General features: G+C 41.6%; 2 protein-coding genes across 3 annotated transcripts in view; one reads left to right on the top strand and one right to left on the bottom strand.

Annotated features, from left to right (window-relative positions):
* Positions 1 to 1,429: 1,429 nt before the first annotated feature.
* On the top strand, positions 1,430 to 3,503 carry LEAP2 (liver enriched antimicrobial peptide 2). The gene is made up of 3 exons (XM_071570506.1): positions 1,430 to 1,572; positions 2,009 to 2,148; positions 3,233 to 3,503. Exons 1-3 carry the CDS (start codon positions 1,516 to 1,518, stop codon positions 3,267 to 3,269), a joined length of 234 nt encoding a protein of 77 aa, XP_071426607.1. The 5' UTR covers positions 1,430 to 1,515; the 3' UTR covers positions 3,270 to 3,503.
* Positions 3,504 to 4,109: 606 nt separating this feature from the next.
* AFF4 (ALF transcription elongation factor 4) overlaps positions 4,110 to 25,358 on the bottom strand; it is a 50,492-nt gene continuing 29,243 nt past the window's right edge. For both annotated transcript variants that reach the window (XM_071570504.1, XM_071570503.1), the window contains exons 7-22: positions 24,320 to 24,368; positions 23,283 to 23,303; positions 22,675 to 22,729; positions 21,666 to 21,703; positions 21,143 to 21,305; positions 19,765 to 20,682; positions 17,499 to 17,587; positions 15,760 to 15,997; positions 14,529 to 14,626; positions 13,308 to 13,371; positions 13,024 to 13,160; positions 12,558 to 12,629; positions 11,803 to 11,896; positions 10,814 to 10,857; positions 9,808 to 10,028; positions 4,110 to 9,268 (exon numbers count right to left, since the gene is read on the bottom strand). In XM_071570504.1, the coding sequence (XP_071426605.1) occupies positions 9,150 to 9,268; positions 9,808 to 10,028; positions 10,814 to 10,857; positions 11,803 to 11,896; positions 12,558 to 12,629; positions 13,024 to 13,160; positions 13,308 to 13,371; positions 14,529 to 14,626; positions 15,760 to 15,997; positions 17,499 to 17,587; positions 19,765 to 20,682; positions 21,143 to 21,305; positions 21,666 to 21,703; positions 22,675 to 22,729; positions 23,283 to 23,303; positions 24,320 to 24,368 (2,420 nt within the window). In that variant the 3' untranslated portion in view covers positions 4,110 to 9,149. The remainder of the gene's footprint in view (positions 9,269 to 9,807; positions 10,029 to 10,813; positions 10,858 to 11,802; positions 11,897 to 12,557; positions 12,630 to 13,023; positions 13,161 to 13,307; positions 13,372 to 14,528; positions 14,627 to 15,759; positions 15,998 to 17,498; positions 17,588 to 19,764; positions 20,683 to 21,142; positions 21,306 to 21,665; positions 21,704 to 22,674; positions 22,730 to 23,282; positions 23,304 to 24,319; positions 24,369 to 25,358) is intronic.

Below are 25,358 nucleotides of genomic sequence, written 5' to 3'. Positions count from 1 at the left end.
ATCTAATAGTGGTTGCAGACAATATGCTGGTTTTAAATTAAAAAAGGGCTTTAAATTATTTACTTATTTATAGAAAACTGGTAAGGTTTTTTATTTAATCCCAGTGAAATTTGGGCTAAGGAGTAATCATCTGACAACATGGCATTATCTTAATCTAAGTCACTTGCCCTCCACGCTGGCACTTATGCCTTCACATTAAGCAATCACAGAAATAGAACCTGTAACATCCAGATCTGCATTTACAATTTAGCTAAAAGATAATTCACTATTTTACACTGTATCTTCCTACTTGAAATAATTTGTAACATAATGCATTTCAAAACTCACATACACTGACACAATTAAGTTGGCATTCTCTTTCTGTCAGCCTGCAATGTCAAATCGTACATGGGACAGATGTGAGAGCCAGACAGAACCACACACTGATTTGGGTTGGAAGGGACCTTAAACTGATCCAGTTCCACCCCCTGTCATAGGCAGGGACACCTTCCACTAGCCCAGCTTGCTCCAAGATACACAAGATCTCACAGATGAGGAGATACAAACATTGGGACAAGTGGGAGAATTGTGCAAGTGGAGGATGACGGAGGAGATGAGAGGTAACAGTTCTGCTCAAACACTCTTCTCTGCTGCTGCAATCTCAGTCCACAATGGAAAAAAAAATGAGATTCCTCTTAATAACAAACAGCCCATCCATATCCATGGGAGCTGCTTAGCACTGTTTGGAAGCCTGATGGTGAGTGACATGGCACAGAGACAGCGGCAGCTCATCCAATCCTGCCACATGGAGCACTTCAGCTCCAGACAACCCCTGGGCAGTGGCTTCCAGTATCTGTGCAGAGATGCTTATCTTTAACAACACCTTAGGATGCCTGGGAAGAGCTCTGTGAGTTATCACACATTTTACACTCCCAAACCTATCTGAAGTGTTACACCTGCTTTTTGAGCACAGTGTGCTTGGAAAGGGAGACTCAGTAATTTCCTTACAGTTCTTTCATGCACCGAGTGAGAAGCAGAGGCAAAAGCATCATTCTCTGCTACAAATAAGCTTGGCAAGACAACACTTACCCCTGGCTGGCAAACTCAGAGCTGCACACACTGTGAGTGGCATAGAAGTTAAACAAGGTTATGGCTTTTGATCTTGACCATAATAATTTAGGCCAACCCCCCCTTTTGCTTGCAAATAGACCACGCTGTTCTGGTAACAGGTTAGGTGGGCTTTAAAAAAGGAACAGTTGGCATGACAGGTAAGGTGACCAGACAAAGTACAATTGGAAGGAGAGTAAATCATTAGCTCAAGAGACAGGCCTTGAACCAGATCACTTCAGCAGATGTAGACTTAGCAATTCCCTCTTGCTCCAAACCGAACTTTGTTCCTGTAATAGCTGGCAGCTGATGCAATGATAAGAGAATGAAGTCTATAAAAATCTAGCTGAAATCCTGGGAAGTTCTCACTGGAGCTTTTTCTGCCTCCTCCGCCCACGGCTGGTGGAAGTGACAGCTCACGCTGGGAAGATGCATGGGTGGAAAATGATTGCAGTCCTTTTGCTCTGCTCTCTGCTGCTCAGCCAGGTAAACAGAGACAACTATTGAAAAATAACTGTTGAAATAAACAACTAGAAATGAACTATTTAAAGCGCTAAATTCAAACTGACAGTATTTAATGAAAGCTGCTGTGATTTGGATGGAGAACTGGCAGCAGTTAGAGGTGACAGCAGGATTCAATGTCATAAAAATGTAGAGTAACTGCCTAGTGAATACTGGGCTACTCTGAGCTGTAACTCAGCAAGGGATTCTGCTTTCCCTCCCAAGATTACAAAACATTGTAATTTCTGTACTTAGTTCTTTGGGGTTGGGCTACAAGCAATACTTTTAACAGAGCCCTCTACGGTCTGAAAACCAGAAAGATTTCAAGTGCTTCACTTAATTTTTAAGACTCCTGACGTCAGCATCAGAGCAACCAGCTGCAGCTGCCCCGTGTGCTGACGGTCCCCCCGGTCTGTTTCAGACACACGGCGTGTCCCTGTCCCTGCCCCAGCCCCGGGCGCCTCGGCAGCGCAGGATGACGCCCTTCTGGAGAGGAGTGTCCCTGAGACCCATCGGAGCCTCCTGCAGGGACAACAGCGAGTGCATCACCATGCTCTGCAGGTAACCCGGCCTGGGCGAGGCAACCCCTTACATTCTGTGATGTAAAGCAAGTTCCCATTTCAGTCTCATCCAAAGGGGATCCAGAGTTCATACGAAAAGATACCAGGAACAGGGATGGGGCAATAGACTCAGACTCTTTTGTAGGCATTGCAAACAGAGCAGAGTCCAAGTAAGATTGCCAGCCTTAGTCCTTTCACTGCAACCCCAAATAACCTGCTTTGCAAAAAGGAACAGAGGACTCCAGACAGTTTTCAGGTAATCACAGACCTTAAAGTTAATCCTTCCTGAAGGCAACGCTGTTCACTTTAAAGCATTCATTAATTAAAAGCAAAAAAGCAGGTATTAATCAGTATCTTACCCTAAATTAACCACTTTAAGGTGCTTACTGAGCTCATAGTTTGAAAAACAACTACACTATCAAATGCCATTTAGTTCTCATGAACATGAGATGTGAGCGAGTTGTCAAACTACATATAGTTAAATATATATAGTTAAATTGCTTAGTTAGAATTCCTTCTTAGTGACTGAGAGGTAATTTTGTGTGGAACCTGCTGTACAAATGTACCAGGAATCAGACAGGATAGAACATAGCCATTTTCTACTATTTGCAAAGAGCAGAAATGGGTACGTATATCCTATTATTAATAAATATAAGATTATTTCATATTGTATTATAAATAAATAGGATAAATAAGTATATAGGACAGGGTGGTTGGGCTGCTGTCCTGCACTTGAAATGAATAATTGGGTTCTCCTGATTCCCAGAGCTGAGCTGGAACAACTCAGGAAAGTACAGACAGAACAGGACTCTGGACAGGACTGCAGTTTCTTACCATTTCTGCACTGCACCTGAACATAGAGCCTGGAAAACACATATTTTGGTTATTATGTAGAGAAAGAAGAGAAAATGAATCAAGACAAACTGAGCACAGTTGGAGGTGAATACAGCAAGTACAGGGCTACCTGAGCTGGGCTCCACACCTGGGCACGAGCAGCACTGCCAGGGACACACCTGGGATATCTGTCTGAGCCCAGCTCAGTGGCAGTCCCAGCTCTCAGTGCCTCATGATGGTTTTTTTTCCAGGAAGAATCGCTGCCTCCTCACCACGGCCTCAGCGTGAGCTCACGATGACAACACCCCTCACTGTTACTGCTGACGCTGCTCCACACACTTGGGACATATTTATTGACTGCCAGAAGCTGGACAGTGACTCGAGCAATCAGGGTATTTAATATTTCTGTCACATGTGCTGATAAAAGGACTACAAAGAGCTCAAGACCATCTCCTCCCGTGGCTGCACTCTGGGCCTCAGGATGCCTCTGGCCAAGCTCAATAAAAGGGCTCTGCATCTCCTGCTCGTTTGGGTTTTTTTGTAATGGTTCCTATTATTTATTTGAAAATGTGAATTAAAATATATGTTCAGCAAACCACCTTGGTTTTCTTTGTCTCCTGTGAGCAGAGTGGATGGTGAGTGCAGAGCTGGTGCTCGAACTCCAGGCATTTATCCTTCCACCTGGCAGGAGCATAAGGTAGCTCAGGCTCCATCTCCTCAGTCTGACAGCTGAACTCTTATCAGTCCTCAGATAAAGTCCTGTTAGAAAGAGGGAGCCAAACTGATAATACTGATAGCAATTTCAATATCCCAAATATATCCAGCGATAACTGGAAAGTAAACTATTTAGTTCTAATTACTTCTAATCAAATTTACTTAAATACGTGTCCTAGACTGACTTTTGCCACTGACCTTATCTCCTGTTTTAAAATAAATTGATGAAAATGCTGTGTTGAGCAGTTGGTTGTTAATTCAGAGGGCTGAAACACAAAGCAAAGCATTTTGGATTAAATACCAACATAGTGGATGCTGCTTTCCTTTTGTTGTACAGAGCACTAGGATCAAAAAAAGAGAGTTCTGCCTAAAAATGCACTTCCCTGGAGAACACCCACAAAACAGATACGAGCACAGGGGATTGGAAGTTTAATACAGAAAATCTATTTGATATTTATTAAACTTAGTTTCTCCAGTTACAGTTTTGCATTGTACAAAGCATTTTAATGACACAGTAGTTAAAAAGATCTTTACAAATTGAAATGTGATACCCTTTTCTCCAAATATTTTAATTGCCATAAATTTGTTTAAAAATACACATTAAACGCATGTTTCAGACACTAAACTTTCTATAATCTCAATACCACAAAATACATAGAATATACTATACAGATGTGGAAAAAATCTAGTTAGTATATAATACTTTGCTCACCATTAACAGCTTTATTACGTGAAATGCACATACTGACTTAGAAATCCTAATTTTGAGCCCCAAAGTACCCTTTGAAATTTCAAATGTATTGCAACAAATAAAATCACAGTTTGTTTATTTTTCTCAGGTTTTGGTTGAAGACAGATACCCAAATCTTTTGATAGAAAACAAAATGTAACACATGGACTTGTCATGTACAAAGCATAAAACAGAGACATCCCATTAGTAACTAACAGTACCTTTCTGTAGGATTTATCAGGGCTTCATTCATAAGTGACAGGTTAAAATTTACCTTCCCCCCCAGCCCTCCCCTAAAAGAAAAACCCCTTCTTCACCAAATAATAATTTCAAATAAGATAAAGGATTTTTAATAAATATATAAGCACTTTATCCTCCATATACAAAATTTTTTTAAAACAATTTAAAAGGGGACCAGATACAAATGTCAGGAACTGTGCTTGAAGAGTCATTCCTGGTCCTTAGAGTTGAGTTTGGGATGTGGAATGCCAAGGCAGCCCCAAGGAGCTGCTGCAGCAGCACTGTGCCCCCAGCTCCACCACAGGAGGGTTGCATATAAAACTGAAGACAGGGAACGCTGCATTCCCATTTTCCTATATCTGCTGGATTCTGTATCACCAGGAATGGGCACATTTCCATGAAGTTTCCAGGTGACACAAACAGGTGAAGCATGGACACACAGACAGCCCAGCTCATTCCAGGCTGCAGCACGGCAGCTGGAACTGCTGACAGTGGATTGAGAGACACTCGGCTGAGCCGGAGGGACCGAGGGGAGCCCAGCTCTGCCACGCTCCCCCTGAGAACAATTCCTAATGGCACAGGTGCCCCTTCCTTCCCTGCCTCCCCCTCCCAAACGGCACCACAGACTGAGTCCTCAAACAGTACTGGGAGCTGAACACACCACAACTTTCCTGCTTGGGAAACCCTCTCCTGGAATAGCTCTGGCTCTGTGTGAGTTGGCGAGCAGAAGCTCTGGCTCCTCTGCACTTTAAGATGTCTGGCACTAACTTTGTTGCTTGGAAACACAGGGTTTTCTGTAACACTGACACATCAGCTGGAGAAATTTAAACCCCGACCAAAGATTTGTCGGAAAGGTAAGAATTTGGAAGTTGTTTATTCCCCAATGGGTAATTCAAACTTGACTTGCTCAGGCCCTTGTGGATCTGCCTCAATACAAACACTGCAGTGACAGTAAAGATCTGTTCAGAAAGGACATTAAATACAGCAAAGGTAGTTTCTCTCTCTTTCCAGCAGTTTGCCATCTGGGCAAACTCCATAATTCTCTGCCTACGGCTTTATTTTACTTGCCCCAGGCAAGTGCTACATCATTCCCATAAATTCTGACTCTCTGTGTGTAGGGGCCATTCATAAATACATTTCAGGGCATTTTTTGTTACCACAGCAATCAAGCCTCAGCAATCTAAAGGAATATACATTGCACTCCTGGATAATATGCAATATTTATCACCAATAAGATGGTGACTCAGCACTCAATAAATAATATATCAATATAGTCAGTTGCACCATAATCTAAAAACAAGAATAACATATACTTTGGACAGACTGAGTCATATTTATATACATATATATTAAAAGACACATACAATACAAATTGCATACTGCCATCGAAAGCCAAGGAGAGCCATCCACCCGCTCTGCTTTATGGCTACGAGATTCAAATCAAAACAAAACTCTCGGGCTGGTTTACTCTGGTGTCCTGAAGATTTGTTTGGAATTAGAAAAGGTTGCACCTTATCACCTGGAACCTGCAAGTCTGAGAGCAAAGTCAAACAGCTGAGCAAGCCTAGTCTGATTGAGCCAGTCTTAAGATTCACCAACTGGGACCATGATCAGTAAGGGAATTAAAATTACGGTACTGATATGTATTAATACACAGCTGTCCAGGGAATCACTTGGGAAGCCAGGAGCTGGGAGTCCCTTCTCAGTCACCACTGAGAGGGGTGTTGGTGCTGCAGTGAGCTGCACTCCCACTGTGGTGCTGGAGGTGCAGGACAGGGACAGACCCTCCCCTGCATGTGAGCAGAGGGATGGAAACCTAGGACATACTTGTATTTTTTTTTTTTTTGCAAGAAAATCTGACAAAGTACAGTAACTTTCCTCTTGGAAACAATGGTAAATCACCAATTAAGATATGCTTTTGGGATTGCAACAGCCCCAGATGCACAAGGCATTTCTGATCAATAACCAAGCCCACTGCAGACCTCCCGCACCTGGGACAGCACTCCAGAGGGTATTCCCCCACGGAGCACACCGTGCAGCTGGGACACTTCCAACCAGCTCAGTTCCACATTTTGACATGATGCAAAAAGTCTTCTGCTCATTTGAAGACAATTTCTAAGATCCGCTGATCTGGGGATAAGCGATGCACTTTTAAGAGACCAATTTAGTGCAACACCAAAAGGTATTTGTGGGACTCTAGTTAAGGAAAAAAAATTCCCAGAGATGAGACCATTCCTGCTGAGAGCAATGGTGACTGTGCACAAAGGAGCAAGCCAAGAACAGCCATGCTGGCTAGTGCAGCACTACACACAAAACCAACCATGAATGCAACTTCTACAAAGGTATTTCTACAGCGTCAGAGGTGTGCGAGGCACTTCAGAGTAGGAAAGGAAACACAGCTGACAGTGTCCCATGCCCACGGCGGGGAGTTTGAGGGTACAGAGTTCTGTCTCCAACAGCAAAGACTAACAGAAACGTGACCTTGCACAGTGATTCCATAAAAAGGATGCTCCAACAGACCTGAAGAGTCGATTCAGAGACCAGGGAAAACCACAGGTCTGTTACTCAATGTATCAATCCGGATGTAGCAAAGCTTTTCTGGAAGTACAAAACACGCTGGGACGCAAAGGAAGCTCTACGAATATGCAGCTACCTTGTAGTAGGTTACTAATTTGCAAAACTTCTAAACTCTTAAAGCCCATAGGACATACTGCAGTACTAAGGAGCGTAGAATTCTATTCCTTCTCTCGAGGTTGCCGTGATTTTGGCACTTAACTACACCTACACAAAAAATTTAGTGCAATAATTTTCCTGAACATGCACGTTCATATCTGGTACAGAATAAAGGGTTCAATGGGAGAGAAAACAAAGCAGCATTCCACAATCTCACTCCAAAGGATTCAGAGTTGGACTCTTGGAAAGGAGACCACCGCGATGAGTTGGTTTGTGTGACAGACACTGGGACTTGGAAAAAGGAAATGGAATTTTACCCAAGTACTGCAGAAGACCACTGCATACAGTATACCTGGTCCTGCTGTAAAACATCTTGTAAACAGTTCATAAAATCTTCATCTAAAAGTAAGGCATAAGGCACACCAGACATGTTGGGGGCACTAAGCAATACTGAAAGCAGTAGCATTTGAAACCTTTTACTCAGACAAGCACCTCACGTGAAAGGTACTTTGGTTTGTACTGAGAGCAGCCAACTGCAACTCCAGAACCACTTGTGTTGCACCGAGTGAATGTTATGCTCCATCAAATGTTAACGGGACCTTCATCACCATGGGGTAAAGCCAAGTTTTAGATCCAATCTGCACCAGAACAGTCATTTCCCTGCAGGAGCAGGTGAGCTCCCACCCCACGGGGGCTGCAGCACTGCAGCCTGTAGTGTCCATTACCCAGCAGACCCTAAGAAGACAAAATGGACCTCAAGTTCTACTAAAGATTCCTGGTTTCTCAGTCAATGGAAAAGATGCAAATGACAGTTCTGGTAGGGAACCACTGTTAGGTTTTTAACCACAAAGTTCACCCATTTTGTAAATGTCAAAAAGTGATAAGCACAGAAACAAAAGGTATTTTAAATGAAGAGATGCAAAAAAGCACAAGATTGTCCTTTTCCAAAGCCTTTCCTGTTTGCATCGCACCCATCAGACTGAAGGTCATTCCTACACCATTACTTGGATGTTACATTAAATTCAAATTACTGTAATGTTTTGTGATTGTTATAGTGTTAATCGATGGCTTGAAACTGCCTTGAAAACAATCCAAGTCAGAGTCAGCTAAATATTTCTCCATATAAATTTCTTTATAATTCATTTAAATGAAGTATCTCAATACGTAGAAGAATATCTGGAACTTTTCTATTTAGTACAAATTCTGCAATAATAAATCTGTAGTTGTCATTTATTAGTTGACTCATAGGCATTAGGCATGAGAAGTATGGTGTTCCTACACGTTAGAACCTATCAATTCTAGTTCCTTTTACAGGCTCTATCACCACAAGACATTACAGAGTAACAAAGCTCACAAAGTACTTAAATAAAGTGTCTAGGTTTAATTCTAAGTACTCAAAAGGGAAAATTTAGGGAAGAAATAGCTAAAACCAGCCCCAAACAGGGCTTTTCAAAATTAAAATTACAAAAATTAAAATAAATAGGATTTAAACTGACTATTCGTGTATTGTGACTGGAATTCCAATGATCGATTCATGACAGATCAGCAAAACTACAAGTTGCATGTAGCAAATTTAAAATATTTAAATAACTTAACCCGGGAATACTGAAGAAGTCCATGAACCAGCTGACTTGGGGTTAAACACAAAACACAAATGAGGATGGGAAACATGGGAAAGCATTCCTTGCTCTTAGTGTCAACTAAGCAATGTGTTATGGCAGTCTTCCTTATTGACATGACACAGTGTTGTGGAGAGAAATCAGAGGCAGCGAGAAAAATGGGTTTGATTTTGGGTTCCTTCAGTTCCAGCCTCACTTGGCATCGAGGCGCAGCCAGTGCAGGCCCTGGCGGGTGTAACGCACCAGCTCCGTCATGATGCTCGTGTTAAACACCAGAGGGCCCATAACTTTATCCAGTTCAGCAAAGAACTCTAAAACAACAGAAACACGAGTTAAAAAAGCACATTGTGGGATATGGGAAATACGACACCAAACCCCTCGGATTTTCAGCGTGGAGCTTTTGCATTAAGAGGTACAGGAGTGATCAGAGATGGCAGAAGAGTACAGGAAAAAAGTTCTTTCCTAATAGATTTTTTTACTCTTTTTTGCAGAAGACTGGTTTGAAATTTAGACTATTAAACTATTGCCAAACTTCTTGGCTTCCCCCCTCAAGCATGTATTTCACTTCAGAATTCAGAAAGGGAAATACACCAAGTTCCTCTTCCTACACTGAACATTTTACAGGAAATGCAACTAAGATTTTTATGTTACACCTCCAACACCACCTTGACAACCACAACACCCAGCTCAGGTTATCTCTGTGATCCAAGGTGTCACTTTGCACCTTATTTTCCAGAGGACCTGGTTCAGCATCCTGGGCACCATGAATTGCCAATCCAAAACTGAAAACTAGTGAGTGTTGCACCCTCTGAAACACCTGAAGTTACAAAGCACCTGTGCCAACCCTTACCTTTCTGTTCTCTCGACAGCTGTTCAGCTTGTTCCCAAATTTCAGTGGCATAGAGGAAGTTGGACGTGACCTGGACGTAGCTGGCAGCCATCTGATGGATCCTCTGCGGGATCGTCACCGAGGACCCGCTCCCTGAAGGATTGGCTGCCCCAGAAGAGTAATTTCCTGAATTCCCTGGAGACAGCTTTGGAGACACTGGAGACGGCATCCCAACAGGTTTGCTGCTCACCCAGACGAAAAGATTAAATTTGAAATGCATGAATACAGGAACCTTAAACACATCATGCTGTGAGACCTCTATGCCCACACTCAGGGTGTGGGATGACCGAACATTCCCCCTTTACACATCAAGAATCAGGATGTGCCCTACAACAAATTAAATGCTTGAGGTGGTAACTGCTGAGGATCCTCCAGCTGTGACCTTTAGCTTACAAAACCCAATTACCACACAGCATCATCTCTTAATTCAATAAAATTTAAGTCCATTGCTTAAATAACATGAACTTTAAAGAACGAAAAAATTACAGCTACCTGGTAACCACCCTGCCACAATACACATTATATAGTATTATTGCAGATAACACAATGGACATCTGAAACACCCTCCTAAAATACATTGCATAATTTACCAAAGGTCCATTTCTGGGTTTAAAAGAAGTAGATTGCTAAACTAGGGGACAGACAACCCTGCAAGTATTTGTAACCATTTGGGCTTGTAGCACAAATAAAATTCTTGTTTGGGGGAGGGAAAGCACTCAATTAAACAACAAAACTCACTGAGACAAGTAACTTGTGGGTTAGTGACCCTTTTTTGGCCTGACAAACCCTGCAGAGCAGCGTCACCAACGACAGCCTCCCTTCTCAGAATAATTACACAAAAAATCAATCAAAATCCACACCCTTAAAACTATTACCAAAAGCTGCTCTCTGAGCACCCCAGGCACGCAGCAAATGTGGACAATGTGCTGTAAGTCCAGAAATACAAGCAACAGTTTCTAATACTCACCTTCCCATACCAGGTGATGGTGCTTGAGAATTATTGTAGGAATTCTGTTTGGGGAAAAAGACATTTGTCACTGATTTATGTTTCTACTTTATCTAGTTACATTTTATCTGGTTATTTACTTGGTTATTTTTTACCAAATTAATTTTTGTAGTTTTTCTTTTAAGCAACATTCTCAGTAATATCATAGTAAACTGAAATTTGGGAAAAGATCCTTTTTTACTGATGACAAAAAACACGAATTAAGGGATTATTTTAGCAACATAAAGAAGGATTGGAGTGGTCCTCTGCTCTAACCATTAGATCCCATTGTCCCTTATGGGAACATTTTTGTTTTTCAGACTGTTAATAGAAAGAAATTTGTTACTACTGGCATTGAACAACAGAAGATCTCCCAAATCTGAGGAGTCTGGCATGTGACAAGCCTGTTTGCTCTCAGCATGGACAGCAGGAATTTCAGAGGAACCCAATGACATCCATTATCCATCCCCAAGTGTTCCTTTGAAAAATCTCTGCCTAGTTTAAGGACTGACTAACATTACAGAGGTATCACAACTGGTTTTCTCATCTGCAACATCTTGATTCAAATAAACTCATCCAATGGATATGTCCCTTGATCTCCTTTCCTTGACAGCACTTTTAAATCAGTTGCACAGGAATTCAGACAAATTCATGGGGAATTTACCTAAACCCAGCAAACACCCCACAGCAAACAATCTCCTCCTTGAAGCCTACTAAATTTATTAAAGAAGATAAAATACAGATCAAATTAATAGAGTTGTCATGCCAGGACCAGCAGGGTTATGACATCCAAGCTGTCTCTGCCCAGCTTTAAAGTACTCAACTTTAATATACTTTCAAGGTTCAGTTCGAAAAGGGTGTATTCCAAGTTCACATGTAGCAGTCTGAAAACTGGATCTAGGAATCTGAAGTGATGTAGAGCTTTAATATTGTTTGGTTTTAATATTCTAAGAAAATACAGATGTAATTACCTTCAGATGTTCGGTCAGAGTTTTTGAGTATTTCAATGCACTTTCCTTTTTCAGCTTGAAAAGCCTCAGGTACAGCAGAGCTTGGCACCGAAGGCTGACCAAAGACAGGACAAGAAACAGTCAAAGTCAGGTTTATCACAACTCAGTGAATTTCAAAAATCCAATAGCTGTGTTTTTAGAGTTTTTTGTGCCAACTCAACCAAAAAAATCTACAGCCACCTTTAAATTCTCGGGGAAACCGAAACAGCTTTGTGTGCCTCAAGCTGAAATGTTAACTCTCAGTGATCTTGCTGGTATGATGATCTTTAGAGACAACACAAAGTGACTTCCTAGACAAGGGTTTCCTTTGTTTTTCACCTGTGTCAGGACATCTTGAGCTCTCTGCCATGGCCTCCCCTTTCCTTTCCCCCTGAACCAAGGGGTTCTGGTCCTCCACACCTCCTGCAGCCATTCCATTAACAGCTACAGGATTACTGACACTTCTTAGAGCCAACCCAAATGGTGACTTCTCTCTGGAAGTGCACAGGATGGACCCCCATCCTTTCTGCTGCTACTCCTTAGTGTTTCAAAGACCTGATCCTTGTCAGCATCCCCTCTGCCCCCATTTACACAGCATTAATCTTTATGTACAGCCAAGTGAAAGCCTCATGTGTTTGGCTCAGAGAGACCCCAGAGCTCAGTGTAACACAGCACTTCATGCAGATAAAACATGTGAAACCCATCAGTGCACTGTATGAAGCTCAGAACACACGTACCAAAGCACTGCCAGCCTTTTGTCCGCAGCCGTCGCATCCGGTGCCAAGTAGTTCTTCAGTTTCATAGTGTATCTGCAAACAAAGGCAGAATGAACCACAAAACAAAAATTACAGTTCCGTTTGTCAACACAAAACACTGAGGCTCTTATGAATTTCTGATTTCAACTGTCTTCACCATTTCGGGAACCTCTCTCAGACTCTGAACAAAACACTGACTGAGCAGTAACTGGAATTATTTTGCTTCTCATTGTAGGGAGAATTCAAGAGCCTTAGCAGAAACCATCTCAACCTTCATGGGAACACTTTAAACTTCAGCAACTGGAACGAACTGGTCAGTGATCCAGTTTTAGTGGAGAATGACAACAGATCTCAAAAGCTGGTGGCCAAGGCTCAGTCCATTTGGCAGCTCTGATTCCCAGACCCCTTCCCCACCCACTTGCCTTTGGATGTGCTTTGCAATGCTTACTTGATTAATTCCACAGTTTCTGAATACATAGGGAACGGGGACTTGGATTCCTGAGCATTTTTCTCCAATGCATTCCCACACTCGATGAAGGACACGACAGCATCCAGGTAGTACACGGCCTTCTCGAACCTGTCCGACTGCGGAGAGGGGAGAGACATTTTTAGGGACAAAAGCAGAGAGAAGGACAGGAAAGTTCCAGTACAGACGGACAGGAAAATAGCAAAGGCAGCAAACCAACCCCAGGATAATATGGAAACATTGGGTGATACTGGAGGTGCACTCACCAAAGCATCCGCATTGTGTTTCAACTTCTTGGCTTCCTGCAAGTAATGATCAGCTGAGTAAGTCCTGCAAGAGAGGACGTGGATTCAGGGACTCAGCCCCACCCATATTTCATGACCTTTTATTACTGAAGCTTCTTAGTATTCCCAAATTTCAGATTTTCTTCTCTTCCTAATTCAAGCAACACTATGATAAAACTATTAAAAATAATTTCAAGTCAGGTCTAGTTTCAAGCAACACAAAACAGTATTTCAGGCACATTGATTACCACACATGAATTGGTTTAATTTACTGTAGTTGGTAGCCAAGCAAACCAAACACCTGACCAAGAACAGAGGCAGAGGAAGGAAAAACCCACAAAATCTGAGGACAGATTAAACCAGCACCTCCAGGACTTACGTAAGGGTGTGAAATACATAAAATTATGACGGAATGAATCAAGCTGCATTCCGGTGTTGTCTTTGCTTTGCCACCTAAGACAATCAATGCTAAATGATTCCCTTGACTAGATGAGCACAAGGAATAATAAAAGTGTAATGATACATTTCAATATATTAACATATTACCTACAAGTTGATTAAAGTTTGCAATAAATTATCCCATCCATCCTATCTTATTGTGAAAGAAGTAAAGATATTTCAAATCAACATTTTTACCAGTCCACTTATAGGAAATTGATGCCATTACAAAGACAACAGTTAATATTAAAAAGATTATGTAACTACAAAATTACTGAAATCAGTTCTAATCCCAAGACATCCTAAAATGGTTCAGTTATAACCACAAGGTTATAACATGTCACAATTGCTGCTCCTTGCAGTGGGCTCTCCTTATGGCTTCCTGTACTTCCACATGAATTCAGGTTTTAATTTTTTAATAAGGTTGATCTTAATTTCTTGAGTCTATTTTCCCTTGGGATAATTACAAAATTCCCGTACAACTGTTTTGTCCTAAATGATGGATAGTGTACTCTAATCATCAAATTTGCTTGACTTTTTTCTATTTCTAAAGAGCTTTGAACCAGAAAGATCTGAATTAGCACAAGTGAAAACTAAAGTCTGCAAAAGATGGTGAAATATTTGTTTTCTTTTCAAGGTATTTTCTTTGACAAAGAGCTTTCATGTAAGATCTTTTGTGAAGCAAAATGACAATTCTTCTCCATGGGGAGCTGGCTGTCCCTGAGATCTGCAGCCACAGAGGGAAAGGCAATTTTCTGCTCTTACCTATCATCAAAAACAAGCTTTGCTCTCCTCGACTTCGCACTTTCTGCAGCCTGAGCAGAGGCAGGAGGGCAGCTGGAGGAATTGTTCACAATCTTTTCCTGAAAGGGAAATCAATGGCAAATAATACACTTGAAAAACAGTTACATGTTCTCTGCCTTCAAGAAAAGCATTTGTTGTATAAATTTCTCCCATGACTTCACACATTCTGTGCTACAAGGACAGTCTGCAGCTGCCTGAGCTGCCACTGAGCACAATAATCAGCTCCCAGGGGGCTCCCACCTAATGCTGGCACAGAGCAGACACAGGGCTGGGCTGGGGCTCCCGACTCCAACCCTCTCCATCAGAGGGAAGGATGCAGCCAAGGCTTTCTAGACACACATGGATCCAGGAAATGCCTCCCTCAATCTCCCATGTCACTGTTTCTAAACACTGTTTTTCCACTCTAACAAAGAGATGATGAGGATTTTGATTTCTCATTTCTATCAACAGCACATTCTGCTGAATGCATTTGCCTTAACAAAAAACCCACAGAAGAAGCAGGTACTACTCTGAGAAAGGCATTTCTAAGCACAGCTGAAGAATAAAATGATGAACATAGCACAAATTAACAAGTGGCTTAGGGACATCTGTATTTTTAAGCTCCATCACATCTAAATATCTTCCCAACCCAAATCTCTTAAAAACCATTTCCTGCACCATCTTCATAACCATGTTTTTTTCCCCTCCAACTACACAGAGCTCTGTAATATCCTGAGCTGGAGTTAAAATTATCTTTCTGAGCTCTTACAATGTCATAAAATGAGAGCTAGAGCTTCCCATCCCAGGCACTGAGCATGGATCAAGCTCCTGTTCCTTGAAACCAGGACAAGTTCAGTACCTGCTCCAAGGAGACAAGGGCAATCTCACTGCTCCATTTGCCAGTGTGTAGACAGCTTTCTAGTGATATTTCTTTTTAACCAATTGAACAACAAGCAGGCAGCATCAGTCACCAGGAGATGACTAAGACTAAACCCATTTCACTAATTAACAGAAGAATTTGGCAGAATAATCATTAGTATTCCTCTCCCAGGGTATTTTCTAACTTACAGACTTCCAAGCCACTGAAGCACTATGGCATGAAACAATCCATATCTAATATTAACTACATTTTAACTTCAGCTAAAATGGTTGTTTAGATCAAACTGCAAAGCAAAGAAGGAGGTTGAAGGCATGTACAGAGTCAGCCCTTTACCTTGGCTTCCTTGGCACTGCTGGAACCCTTCCCTTCTGTCTTCTTCTGCTTGGAGGAGGAGCTGCTTTTGCTGCCACTGCTGCTCTCCTTGCCTGGGTTGCTGCTGGATTTTAAGGATGACGACTGACTGACTGTCCTCTTCCGGGACCCGTGTTCCTGCTTGGAATCTTTCTGCAGGACTGGGGCAGCAGGGGATGGCAGTAAATCCTTCTCTTTAACAGCACTTGGCTTTGAGGACCTGGACAAAAGGAACAAATTCAGGGTTAGGGTTTCCTTCTGTGAAAAACAAACCAACAAAAATAACCCCAAAAAACAACACACAAAACTTCGATTTTTAACTTGGTTTTAAACAAGATTTTTATCATTAGACCTGGCAAACCAGCTATGGAGAAAAGAGGAATAATTTGGAGAGTAAGTTTCCCCAAAGCCAAATTGAACTCGTTTTCACCATTTCATTTGTTCTGACCTGAAAACACAGGCAAAACCAGACAAGTTCTAACCATGAAACCACACCCCTACACAAGTCCTTAAAAAAAACCACCCTGAGCACTCACAATTTCAGCACAGGAAGCCAATGCCAGCGCCAGGCTGTCTGCACAGACCAGCCAGCCAACAGCTCCAGGGAAAGATGCTCCAGATAAATCTCTGGAACCCAGAGAATGGGAAAACTTCCTCAGTGCAGCCTTCCTCTTACCTTGGCAGCTGAGGGATGCTGTTAGTTATTCCTGGCTTCCCATAATTTTTATTTCTACACATTATTCCTATAAAATCATAGTTTCATTTAATTAAATGTCCTTCAGAGAACTGCACTGGCAAGCAAGGAAGTATCAGAAGTAACAGGTAAAAAAGCAGAATCAAGCTAGAAGTGCATCCCCTCCCTCCATATCTGTTTCCTAACAAACAGTAAGACACTGTTTAATTCAGGAGGGGCAAACAAGAGTTGCAGCATCAGATGTGCTGCAGCTTCTCACTTATTTGTAATTTGGCAATTACTCACTACAAGTATTTTCCATGACACAATTATACCAGTTTTCAGTTGCTTGAACTGAAAGAGCAGTTTTAAAGGCAGTGGAAAAAAACTTACTCTTCTCTGTGAATTAACACCGACCAAGAAACAAGCAAAAAGCATGGGAAATTCAGAAATAGCATATTAAACAGTGTTGCTGATTTGCTAATTCTCTATTACTTTGCTTTTGGGTCGCTCTCACTTTTCTTTAGCTGAAGTTGAAGCTGCATTGATACATGTGAGGCTAAATCCATGGATCCAAAGCTCAGTACCATCAGCTTCCCAGACAAAGCCAGCTGTGTCATTTATTCTCAGCTTACAAACTTGCTAAATGAAGAATTATCAGACGGGGTTAATATAAAATCACAGAATTTGCAAGATCAAAAAGCCAGCTGCAGAGCTGATTTCTAAACCAACCCCAAACCCCACTGTGTATTCAAGAAAACCAGGAAGCAGATAATCCCTGCTACACCAGCCCTTCAGGAGGGGTCACCTGACTTCTGTTAAGTAACACAATTATCCTTGGCCAATGTTTTTGGTGTGGAAATGGATTTCCACCAACTAATTCTAGAAGCTCTAAAATAAATTTGTTTGAAGTGTAAGAAATAATGAAATGTTACTAAATGATTGAGGAAACATTCAGGATGGTGGAGAGGAGAAGAGGGTGCAGAGAGGCAGCATCCCCTCCGTGATGACCCTGAGCCTTCAGTGCTGGGACAGCCACAATACTCACTCCCTGCTGCTGGAAGTCTTGTGTCCTGATGGAGCTTTTTCTTCCAGTTTCGTTTTCTTGCTTTCACTGGCTCTGTTTTCATCCTCATTCTGAGTAAAGCAAACAAGAAATACATCCAGCAAACCACCACATTTACAATTTCACTGACAGTGGCAATATTTCACATTGAGACCTCATTTAGCAGGTGTTTTGCAGTGTACAGAGTACAACACATACAGACCACAAAAACATGTCCTACAGCATCTAATCCTTATCAAATGTTTGACCAGACCCCGATATTGGAACAAAATGAGAAACCAAGTTTGGCTACTAAATTACAACCTGCACAAAAGCAGTAGCAGCCAAGTTGCTCATTTCAGCACAAATATAATGTCATCATGAAACACCAGGAAAATCTGCCAAAGGCTTTGGCAAAGATCATGAGTCAGATTTTATGTTGTGGGGTCTAAAGAGTGTTTTCTGAATTCCAGGAAAAGGTAAAAATCTAATCCATCTATTAAAGTAAGCTCAGAGATGTTGAAGACCATATATTTATACAATTTGATCCTGAAGTCAAGGATCTGGAAAGCAAGGTTTCCCAAATGTCTTCAGAGAGCACTGGAGGGATTAATACAGTGAATAAAATGGAAAATGGGGCCTCGCAGAGAAAATACTCTGGTTACACTCCCCAGACTCAAACCCAAAAGTTTTAGGTTTTGTTACACTGATGCTGCAACCCTGAGCCTTGTGAGCAAGGAAACACAGGGCAAACAATGAGCAGAAACCAAGTGGTGCCAGTTGTGTTTGGAGCACTCAAACCTAAAACTGGAGGGGTGGGGAAAAGGAGTTCTTTAGTTGCCTCACACAGAATTCCATCCTCTCTGGTGACACCAAGAAGCATCAAAGTGATCAGAGCCTTCACAACAATGACCCACCAGACTGTTCCCTGGGATAAAGCCTAAATTAATTGGCGTTAACAAAGCTTTCCGATTCAGATGTAAGAGCACAGATCTTTAATGCTCTGTCTCCAAATGTGTAGTGAAAGGCATAACTGGCCAAAGAGAGAAGTCAGTGAATTCAGACCTATTGGGAGTATGTGAGTGCATTCCCAGGAATATCAGGAATTATACAGCAACACTTGCAAAAAGTAATTATTCACTGTACTGGTCAGTTACCCCCTTTTTACAAAAATGAGCTCATTTTCTCACTTCATTTCCTTATCCAGAGAAGACAGGAAGCTTAGTTAGGAACAATACAGGACAAATCTCTGTCTGCAGTTACATGTCAAGTCTCCTGGATTAAATTAATTTCAGCAAGTGATCAAGTGTACTTAGTTTGCTCAGTAGGAAAACTGGTTTAACTGAAATTATCTATCAAATGACTCCATGAATGATTTCACAGAATCTTTGGATTGCAGATGTCAACAAAGTCTCACAATCACTGCCAAATCCCTGTCAAAATCAGAGTGAAATTCAGAGTAGCACAAGGATTTTTGAATCCCTGACTCAGGGCTTCGTAGTCCTAAATTCATGGAAACCAGACATGAATAAAAACTGAGAATGGATCACTGAATCCATCTGACAGTCCCAGGTTTGCTGTGTCCTTGTGTTGATGTTTCTAAAAGCAGTTTAAAATTACACCATTAACTACTTCTCATATCCCCAAGACTGCTATTTCTCCCCCGATTCCTCCCCATTTTACTGTCCCCCAGCCATTCCTGCTTTTTAGTTATAGTTGAAAAGATTAAATGTTTTTTTGGGAAAGATTAAATATTCCTATGAGGAGATCCCCTGTAAAGCAGCACCCCGAGACCATGTTTGCCGCTGCTGCTGCCATTCCCAGGTGCAGTCCTGCCTCACCCCTTATCCTGGCAATGGCAATTTCATGGTTCAGGGACCTGATCCACCTGAAAACTGACTTTTTGGGGTTTTTCCCCCAGATGGATCTTCCACTGGATCAGTTGCCTGTGCTGGCCTGCAGAAGACCAGGAGCTGGTGCCAGGTCAAGGGGAGAGGGCTGGATGCAGAGCTCAGAGGCACAGAATGTGTGTCACCTCCAAGAGCTATGACTACAGAGCTAACACTGCTACAGGTGTGTCCTTCCTCCCAAAGAAAATCCCAACAGTCTCCCCTATGACAGCACACGAATGATCCATGTGTTCTACACAAACAAGTAGCAAAGCCACTCCCAAATTGCTCAGTCACACTGAGGTGTGATCTGAATTCTGGGATACACACAGGCCACTCTGGGCTGAGATAACAGGTCAATCTCTCTACAAAATGATCACCTGTTTGTGTTTCCTTTTGCCTTTTGTAGAACTTTTGTCCGACGGCTGTTTCTGGGATTCCCTGGGGTGCTTCTCTGGGGCGCTTTTCTTCTCCACTTTGGGTGCATCAGCATCCTTGTAAGGCTTCCCTGGTATTCGGGATAAGAGGCTCAGGTCAATCTTCACAATGAGTGGGTACCTTTCATCAGGATCACTGAGTGGTGAAAGAAGCTCTTTCTCTTCCATAGGAGAGAACATTCTTTGTCGAAAAAAGCTGTCATCCTCCTCCATGGAAGATTTAACAGGAGTCCTATTGCTCTCAGAGTATTTGGGTGTTTGTGATGAAGGAGGCAGACTCTCATTTTCATCTGAATCAGAGGATGAGGTATCTGTTTCGATGAATTCCCTGGATTTCTGGGCAGGTTTGCTTGAAGCCTTGTATTTCTTTTTCTCTGTTGTAGGCCGAGGGGAAGACTTGGGCTCTTTCTTTATATTGGGTTTTCTGGAGCCTTTTGTGGCTGCCTTATGCCTGTTTGAAGGGATATTTGTTGCCATGTCTACTGGGGTTTCACTTTCTATTTTAAGACCTCCTCTAGGCTCTTCCACAGATGTCTTTTCTGCTTTCTTGGGCTGTTTTTTGCCCACAGTCCTCCTCTGTGCTGAGCTGTCACTCTGGGCAGGTGACTTCTGCCTGCCCCGACTGCCCTCCGAGCCCTTCTGTGTGGGTTTGGAATCTCGCCCTGGTGTAGAGGAAACGGAGTCCTTGGATCCACCTTGATCAGTGTACCCACTCCCTGTGCCCTGATCCCGTCCCTCTTTTTTGTAGCCTTGGGAGGATGGGATATTGCTGTCCACGGAAGAAGCTGGTGACACTTTATGGGAATTAACCTTGTTCAACCAGTTATCCAGTTGCCACTTGTTTGTTGGCGGTGGCTCTGGCTAAAAACAAATGAAAAAACAGAGTCAGACAAAATACTGCATTTCTCATTACACTTCTTCCATCTTTTCCCTGGGACAGCTGTGTGATGGTACATGCAAAAGCAAGAGGTATACCCAAAAACCTGAGATAAATCACAAATGAAATATAGGCTCAATTTTCCCTTCATCTGGAGCAGCTGCTATCAACAGGCAATATTTGATGTCACAGTTTTTTAAGGTACTGTTACCATATTTAACTTCTGCTTTGCAACAGACAACTGGCAGTAAAAACTACTTCAAATTCAAACATCAAGTGTGTGTTTATATAGAGAATTCTCATATCCAACTACAGGTACTTTGGCAGAAGAACAGTCCAGCTTGAAAAAGAATCCATGTTGGTCTGTTTACTTTTTTCCAACTGATTATCCTTCCTATCTGTGTTAAAGCTGAGGATTAATGCCAAACACAGGTCAAACCCTACCTCGGGGGATGCACTCTGGGATGGTTCATTGGCTTCACTGTCACTGGAACTGCTTTCGCTCTCCGAGTCAGACCCGGAGCTGCTTTCAGAGCCACTGTGGCTGCTCGAGTCATCCCTGGAGTTATCTGCTCCTTCACTGTTATGCTGGGAAGGTTCAGAATTGCTGAAAGAGAAATGGTGAAAAACGAACATTACCCAAGGCCCAAATATATCATAGAAATCCTTTCATTAGAAATTACAGAATGTAACATTTTAATTAACATTCACTAGAAAATTCAACCTAACTGAACACAGCACACCCTGGAAACAACCAACCTTTGGTTCTTTCCCCCCTTCCTGAAGTGGTCAGTTTAATTTGCAGGACAGACTAGAATTTAATCAGTGATTTAATTCTAATTACCTTTCACCTTAACAGAAGACAAAGGACAAAAATTCATTTTGGAAATGAGCTCCAGCCAAGAGTGCTGACTGAGCTGAACATGCCCCTCTCCTTCCTATGCTGCAATCCCCCAGGAATTCCTACCTTCCAGGTGTGCTCCTTGGCACTGTCTTATCGCAGTCCTGCAATTAAGAAAAACACCATGAAGCCTCCAGAAGTTATTTTAGGCTTGTATATACAATTAAGTTGCAAAACATCTATTTAGAGCCTTTAAAGTTTTTAATACAGCATCTTCATTCAGTATTTGCAGCAGTTTAAATTTATCTGCATTTCCCTTACACAGAAAGGAAATCAGAGTTATTTTCTCCAGGGTTTCACCACCAATCTCTATATTCTGACTACAGTTGTGAGAGATCCCATTTCTACCACTAATTAATATTGTGTTTCCATCTTTTGAATCAGATGATTCAGCATTTCCCAATTATATGCCTGAGATGCCATGGGTACGTGGAGTTAACTGACTAAATGTATTATCTCCAAGTTTTCCACACAAAGAAAATCAAGTACTGGAACTGGGAACAGGAATAAAACAAACACCAGAGGAGTGAAGTCACTGCTGGGTAGCACAGAGATACAGATATTTTTATTTCACATGCTAAGGGCCTTTTCTGGCAGAAGCTGCACAAAGTTAATACTAAAAAGAGTAAAAAAGAGACTTTTTGATAAAAATAAAGATGCTGCTGTACTCCCAGTGACATAAACAGCACTCCTCATGATCCCAAACACTCTCCCAAGGTACCAAAGCACAGAGATGTTCACACCATGAACTCTTTAGCTGGAATGGCAGAACATGAGGGTTCTATCTTAAACAATGAGCTGTTATTTATGTTTTAAAGTACACTATTGCCACTGAATGTTCAGAGAAAGCCCATGTGAAATCAGTAAACAAGAATTTCTAGATAAAAGCATAATGTTTTCACAAAACAAACTTCCCCCAAGATTACATTTAGGAATATCTGAGGTTTGTCTAAAACCATTCCACTAGATTTTAGTTCCTCAATCCCAAATCTCCTGTTGAGCTGCCCAGTTTGCTACAGGACTGAACCACGAATGAATTCCGTGTTTTTCTGGAACTGTGATTTAAGGCACATACCTGCTCTCCATCGCTGTCTTCACTACTGCTGAGTTTTAGGTCATCTTTCAACATACTAAGTAAAAGAGAGAAAGTGAGACAAGTTTTTCCAGGTACTTTAATTACTTTCAAAGCATTCTGGTAGATTTCAACACACCGCTGTTTATCCTACAGAGAGGCTGCGTGGGTGAAAGCCACCAGATACCATTCACACATTTCATGTTTAAGAATGGTGAGTTGAGTCATTCTTTAGAGAAGAATAAGGATTCAGGTACTTTGACTCCTTAGTCCATTCTGTTAAATTTAGAAAGGAAATTTGACACAATTTACTGATGTGGGAGGAGATAATTTGTATAAGTCTAACTTGTTACACACAATGGCTAAGAACAGTGTTTAAATGGAATAAAGAAAGCCAACACCAATGGCTGCTTCCTGTCATGTGGTAACAGGGCAACTGTCCTAAGCCATAATTAATTATTATTATTATTCCAAGCAATAATTACTTATGGTAGTCTTACATACACATACTACTTCACAAGACTGAAAATACATGAGCACAATGAAAACACAGAACAGGATTTTTATGATTATTGAGAAATATATTTGATTACAAAAATAAAACATCTTACTCTGTCTGGTTCGATTCACATCTGTGGAAAGAAAATAAGAAAGGATTACAAGTTTAATACTTCAGAGTTGCACAGCAGAGCTGTCCTACTGATGATCTGGAAAGAAACACCAGCCTCTAGGACCTTGTTCCTGAAATATTTGTTACTGCTCCCCTTTTCCAAAAGATGCATTTATCTTTTTAAAGGTTTTTTTTACCAGATCATAATCATTTAAAAATATTTAAAGCGGCATTGTCACAGTAAACATCATCTAAACCTTTTTTCCAATGCATCCCAGCTCAGCATGTGTCCAGTGTTGCCTCTTCTCAGATGTTCTCACATTCCCCAGCTTTGGAAATAGCACAGCTCCTCCTCAGCATCTTCTTAAACTGCATGTTTTGGGGAAACTTAGTGGGGTTCTTTTTGTTCTATTTCTTTCCCACAGGTCACGTGCTTTTTAACCTTTCCAATTCAGTGTCAGAAAAGCCAGACTTTATTCTGTGATTGCATCCCCACAAATGGCAGCTGACAGTAAGTTTTCAGATTCTACAACCACTTTAACATACAATCAGCCAGAAAACATTTATTTTTATGGGCATATTTGTTTGGAAACAATCTTTTAACTGCATGTAACTGATTTTTAGGTATGAGAAAGGTGGACTATGACCATCTAGAATATTCCAGCTGCTTTTGATTTTTATTGTGTTGCTGTGTCTGTGTCTATAACTAACAGACACATTCACCAGTTAATTAGAAGACTGTGCAAAACAAACTCCTCAAGATCCCAGACACAGTTCTCTGCCTCCTCCAATCCAACCCCTTTCCTTATCCTGTATCTGTGACACCTGCAGGTTCCTTCCAGCTGACAGCTCTGCAAGGCACAGGTTTGGTAAGTCCTGTCCTGTCCACTCTTAGATGCTGATCCTTCTTTTGTCAGCCCAGGAGAGGATGCTGAAGTGTCTGTGCCAGCACTGGCACATTCTACTAAACAGCTATTTCCCAAATCTCTTTTAAAATACAGCTATTGTTTGTGGAATGCTTTCTCAACAGGTACTTACGATTTGGATTGATGACCATTGGATGTTTTGGATGAAGGATTGTATCGTTCTAGAAGAAGGAAAAAAGAAATGCACAGTTGAAAACTCAGGCAGCAAAAGAAGCCACTCCAAAGCTGCCCCAAGGACACAGTGATGGATAAAACCATGAACAGCTGAGGGGACAGGAGGGAGCAGTAACCAGGTGACACGAGGTACAGCCTCCCACAGACTGCAGGAGGAAGGGAATGCAGAGGCAAAGTACTAAATGCAGCAAGTAATTTAATCAAGAAAATCTAGAAAATCGTTTAAATCATTGTTGTCTAAACCAACACACACTTAGTTTGTTACTAATGTTGTGAAATCTGTTTGAACTATTGCCCTCCACATGCAGGATTTGGGACATGGATCTGTCTGTTGAGCTCTGACTGTTCCAGCATCCCCACACAGCTCTGGAGTGGATGAGCAACCTCCACATCCCACAATTTGACTCAGACACCAATTGTGACAACAGGAATATACACTGATATAATCTGCTTTTCAGTTTGGTTTTTTCTCCTCTCCTTTTCTTTAATCCTGGCAAAAACTGACTGTAGCTCAACAGAAATAAGAACAAAGTTCTTTAAAGCTTTCCAGAAAATCCAAACAGGAGTTGAAAACTGGCTCTGTGCTTTAATTAACCTTCCCCTTTCTTTCCACACCTAAAGATCAGCTGCTCCTATAACGTGAGCCTATGGTTTAGCATCATGGAATTAAGCTTTAATTTGTTTCCTTAATTCCCCACTGTATCAGGTGTTCACATTAAGCTGCTTGCGAATATCTAAGAATAAACCATTCTTCTTTTACTATTTAAGCTGTTTAATCACTTCAAGAGGGAGTGGAAAGACTTTTGGAAGGTAACAACACAAATCTAATTCAATTTTAGCTGGTTTGTTACCTGTGTTAAGTGTTACTTTCAGAGATATTTAAAATAATGACACAGTTAAAAGAAATAAAAGCTGCTTTTGTCTAAAATCCAAAAACACATTCTGAGGCAAGAAATTCAAGGATATTACTGAGCATA

The sequence above is a fragment of the Pithys albifrons genome, chromosome 15, assembly GCF_047495875.1.
Source record: "Pithys albifrons albifrons isolate INPA30051 chromosome 15, PitAlb_v1, whole genome shotgun sequence".
NCBI lineage: Eukaryota > Metazoa > Chordata > Aves > Passeriformes > Thamnophilidae > Pithys > Pithys albifrons.
Note: the sequence above shows the minus strand (reverse complement) of the source record. Positions and strands in the feature narration are given on the sequence as shown.

Bases quoted from the DNA above. Each gene is read 5' to 3' on its own strand.
- LEAP2 (XM_071570506.1), top strand. From the start codon at position 1,516: ATGCATGGGTGGAAAATGATTGCAGTCCTTTTGCTCTGCTCTCTGCTG. The intron at 1,573-2,008 runs GTAAACAGAGAC...GGTCTGTTTCAG, and splicing joins GCTCTCTGCTGCTCAGCCAG to ACACACGGCGTGTCCCTGTC. The intron at 2,149-3,232 runs GTAACCCGGCCT...TTTTTTTTCCAG, and splicing joins TGCATCACCATGCTCTGCAG to GAAGAATCGCTGCCTCCTCA.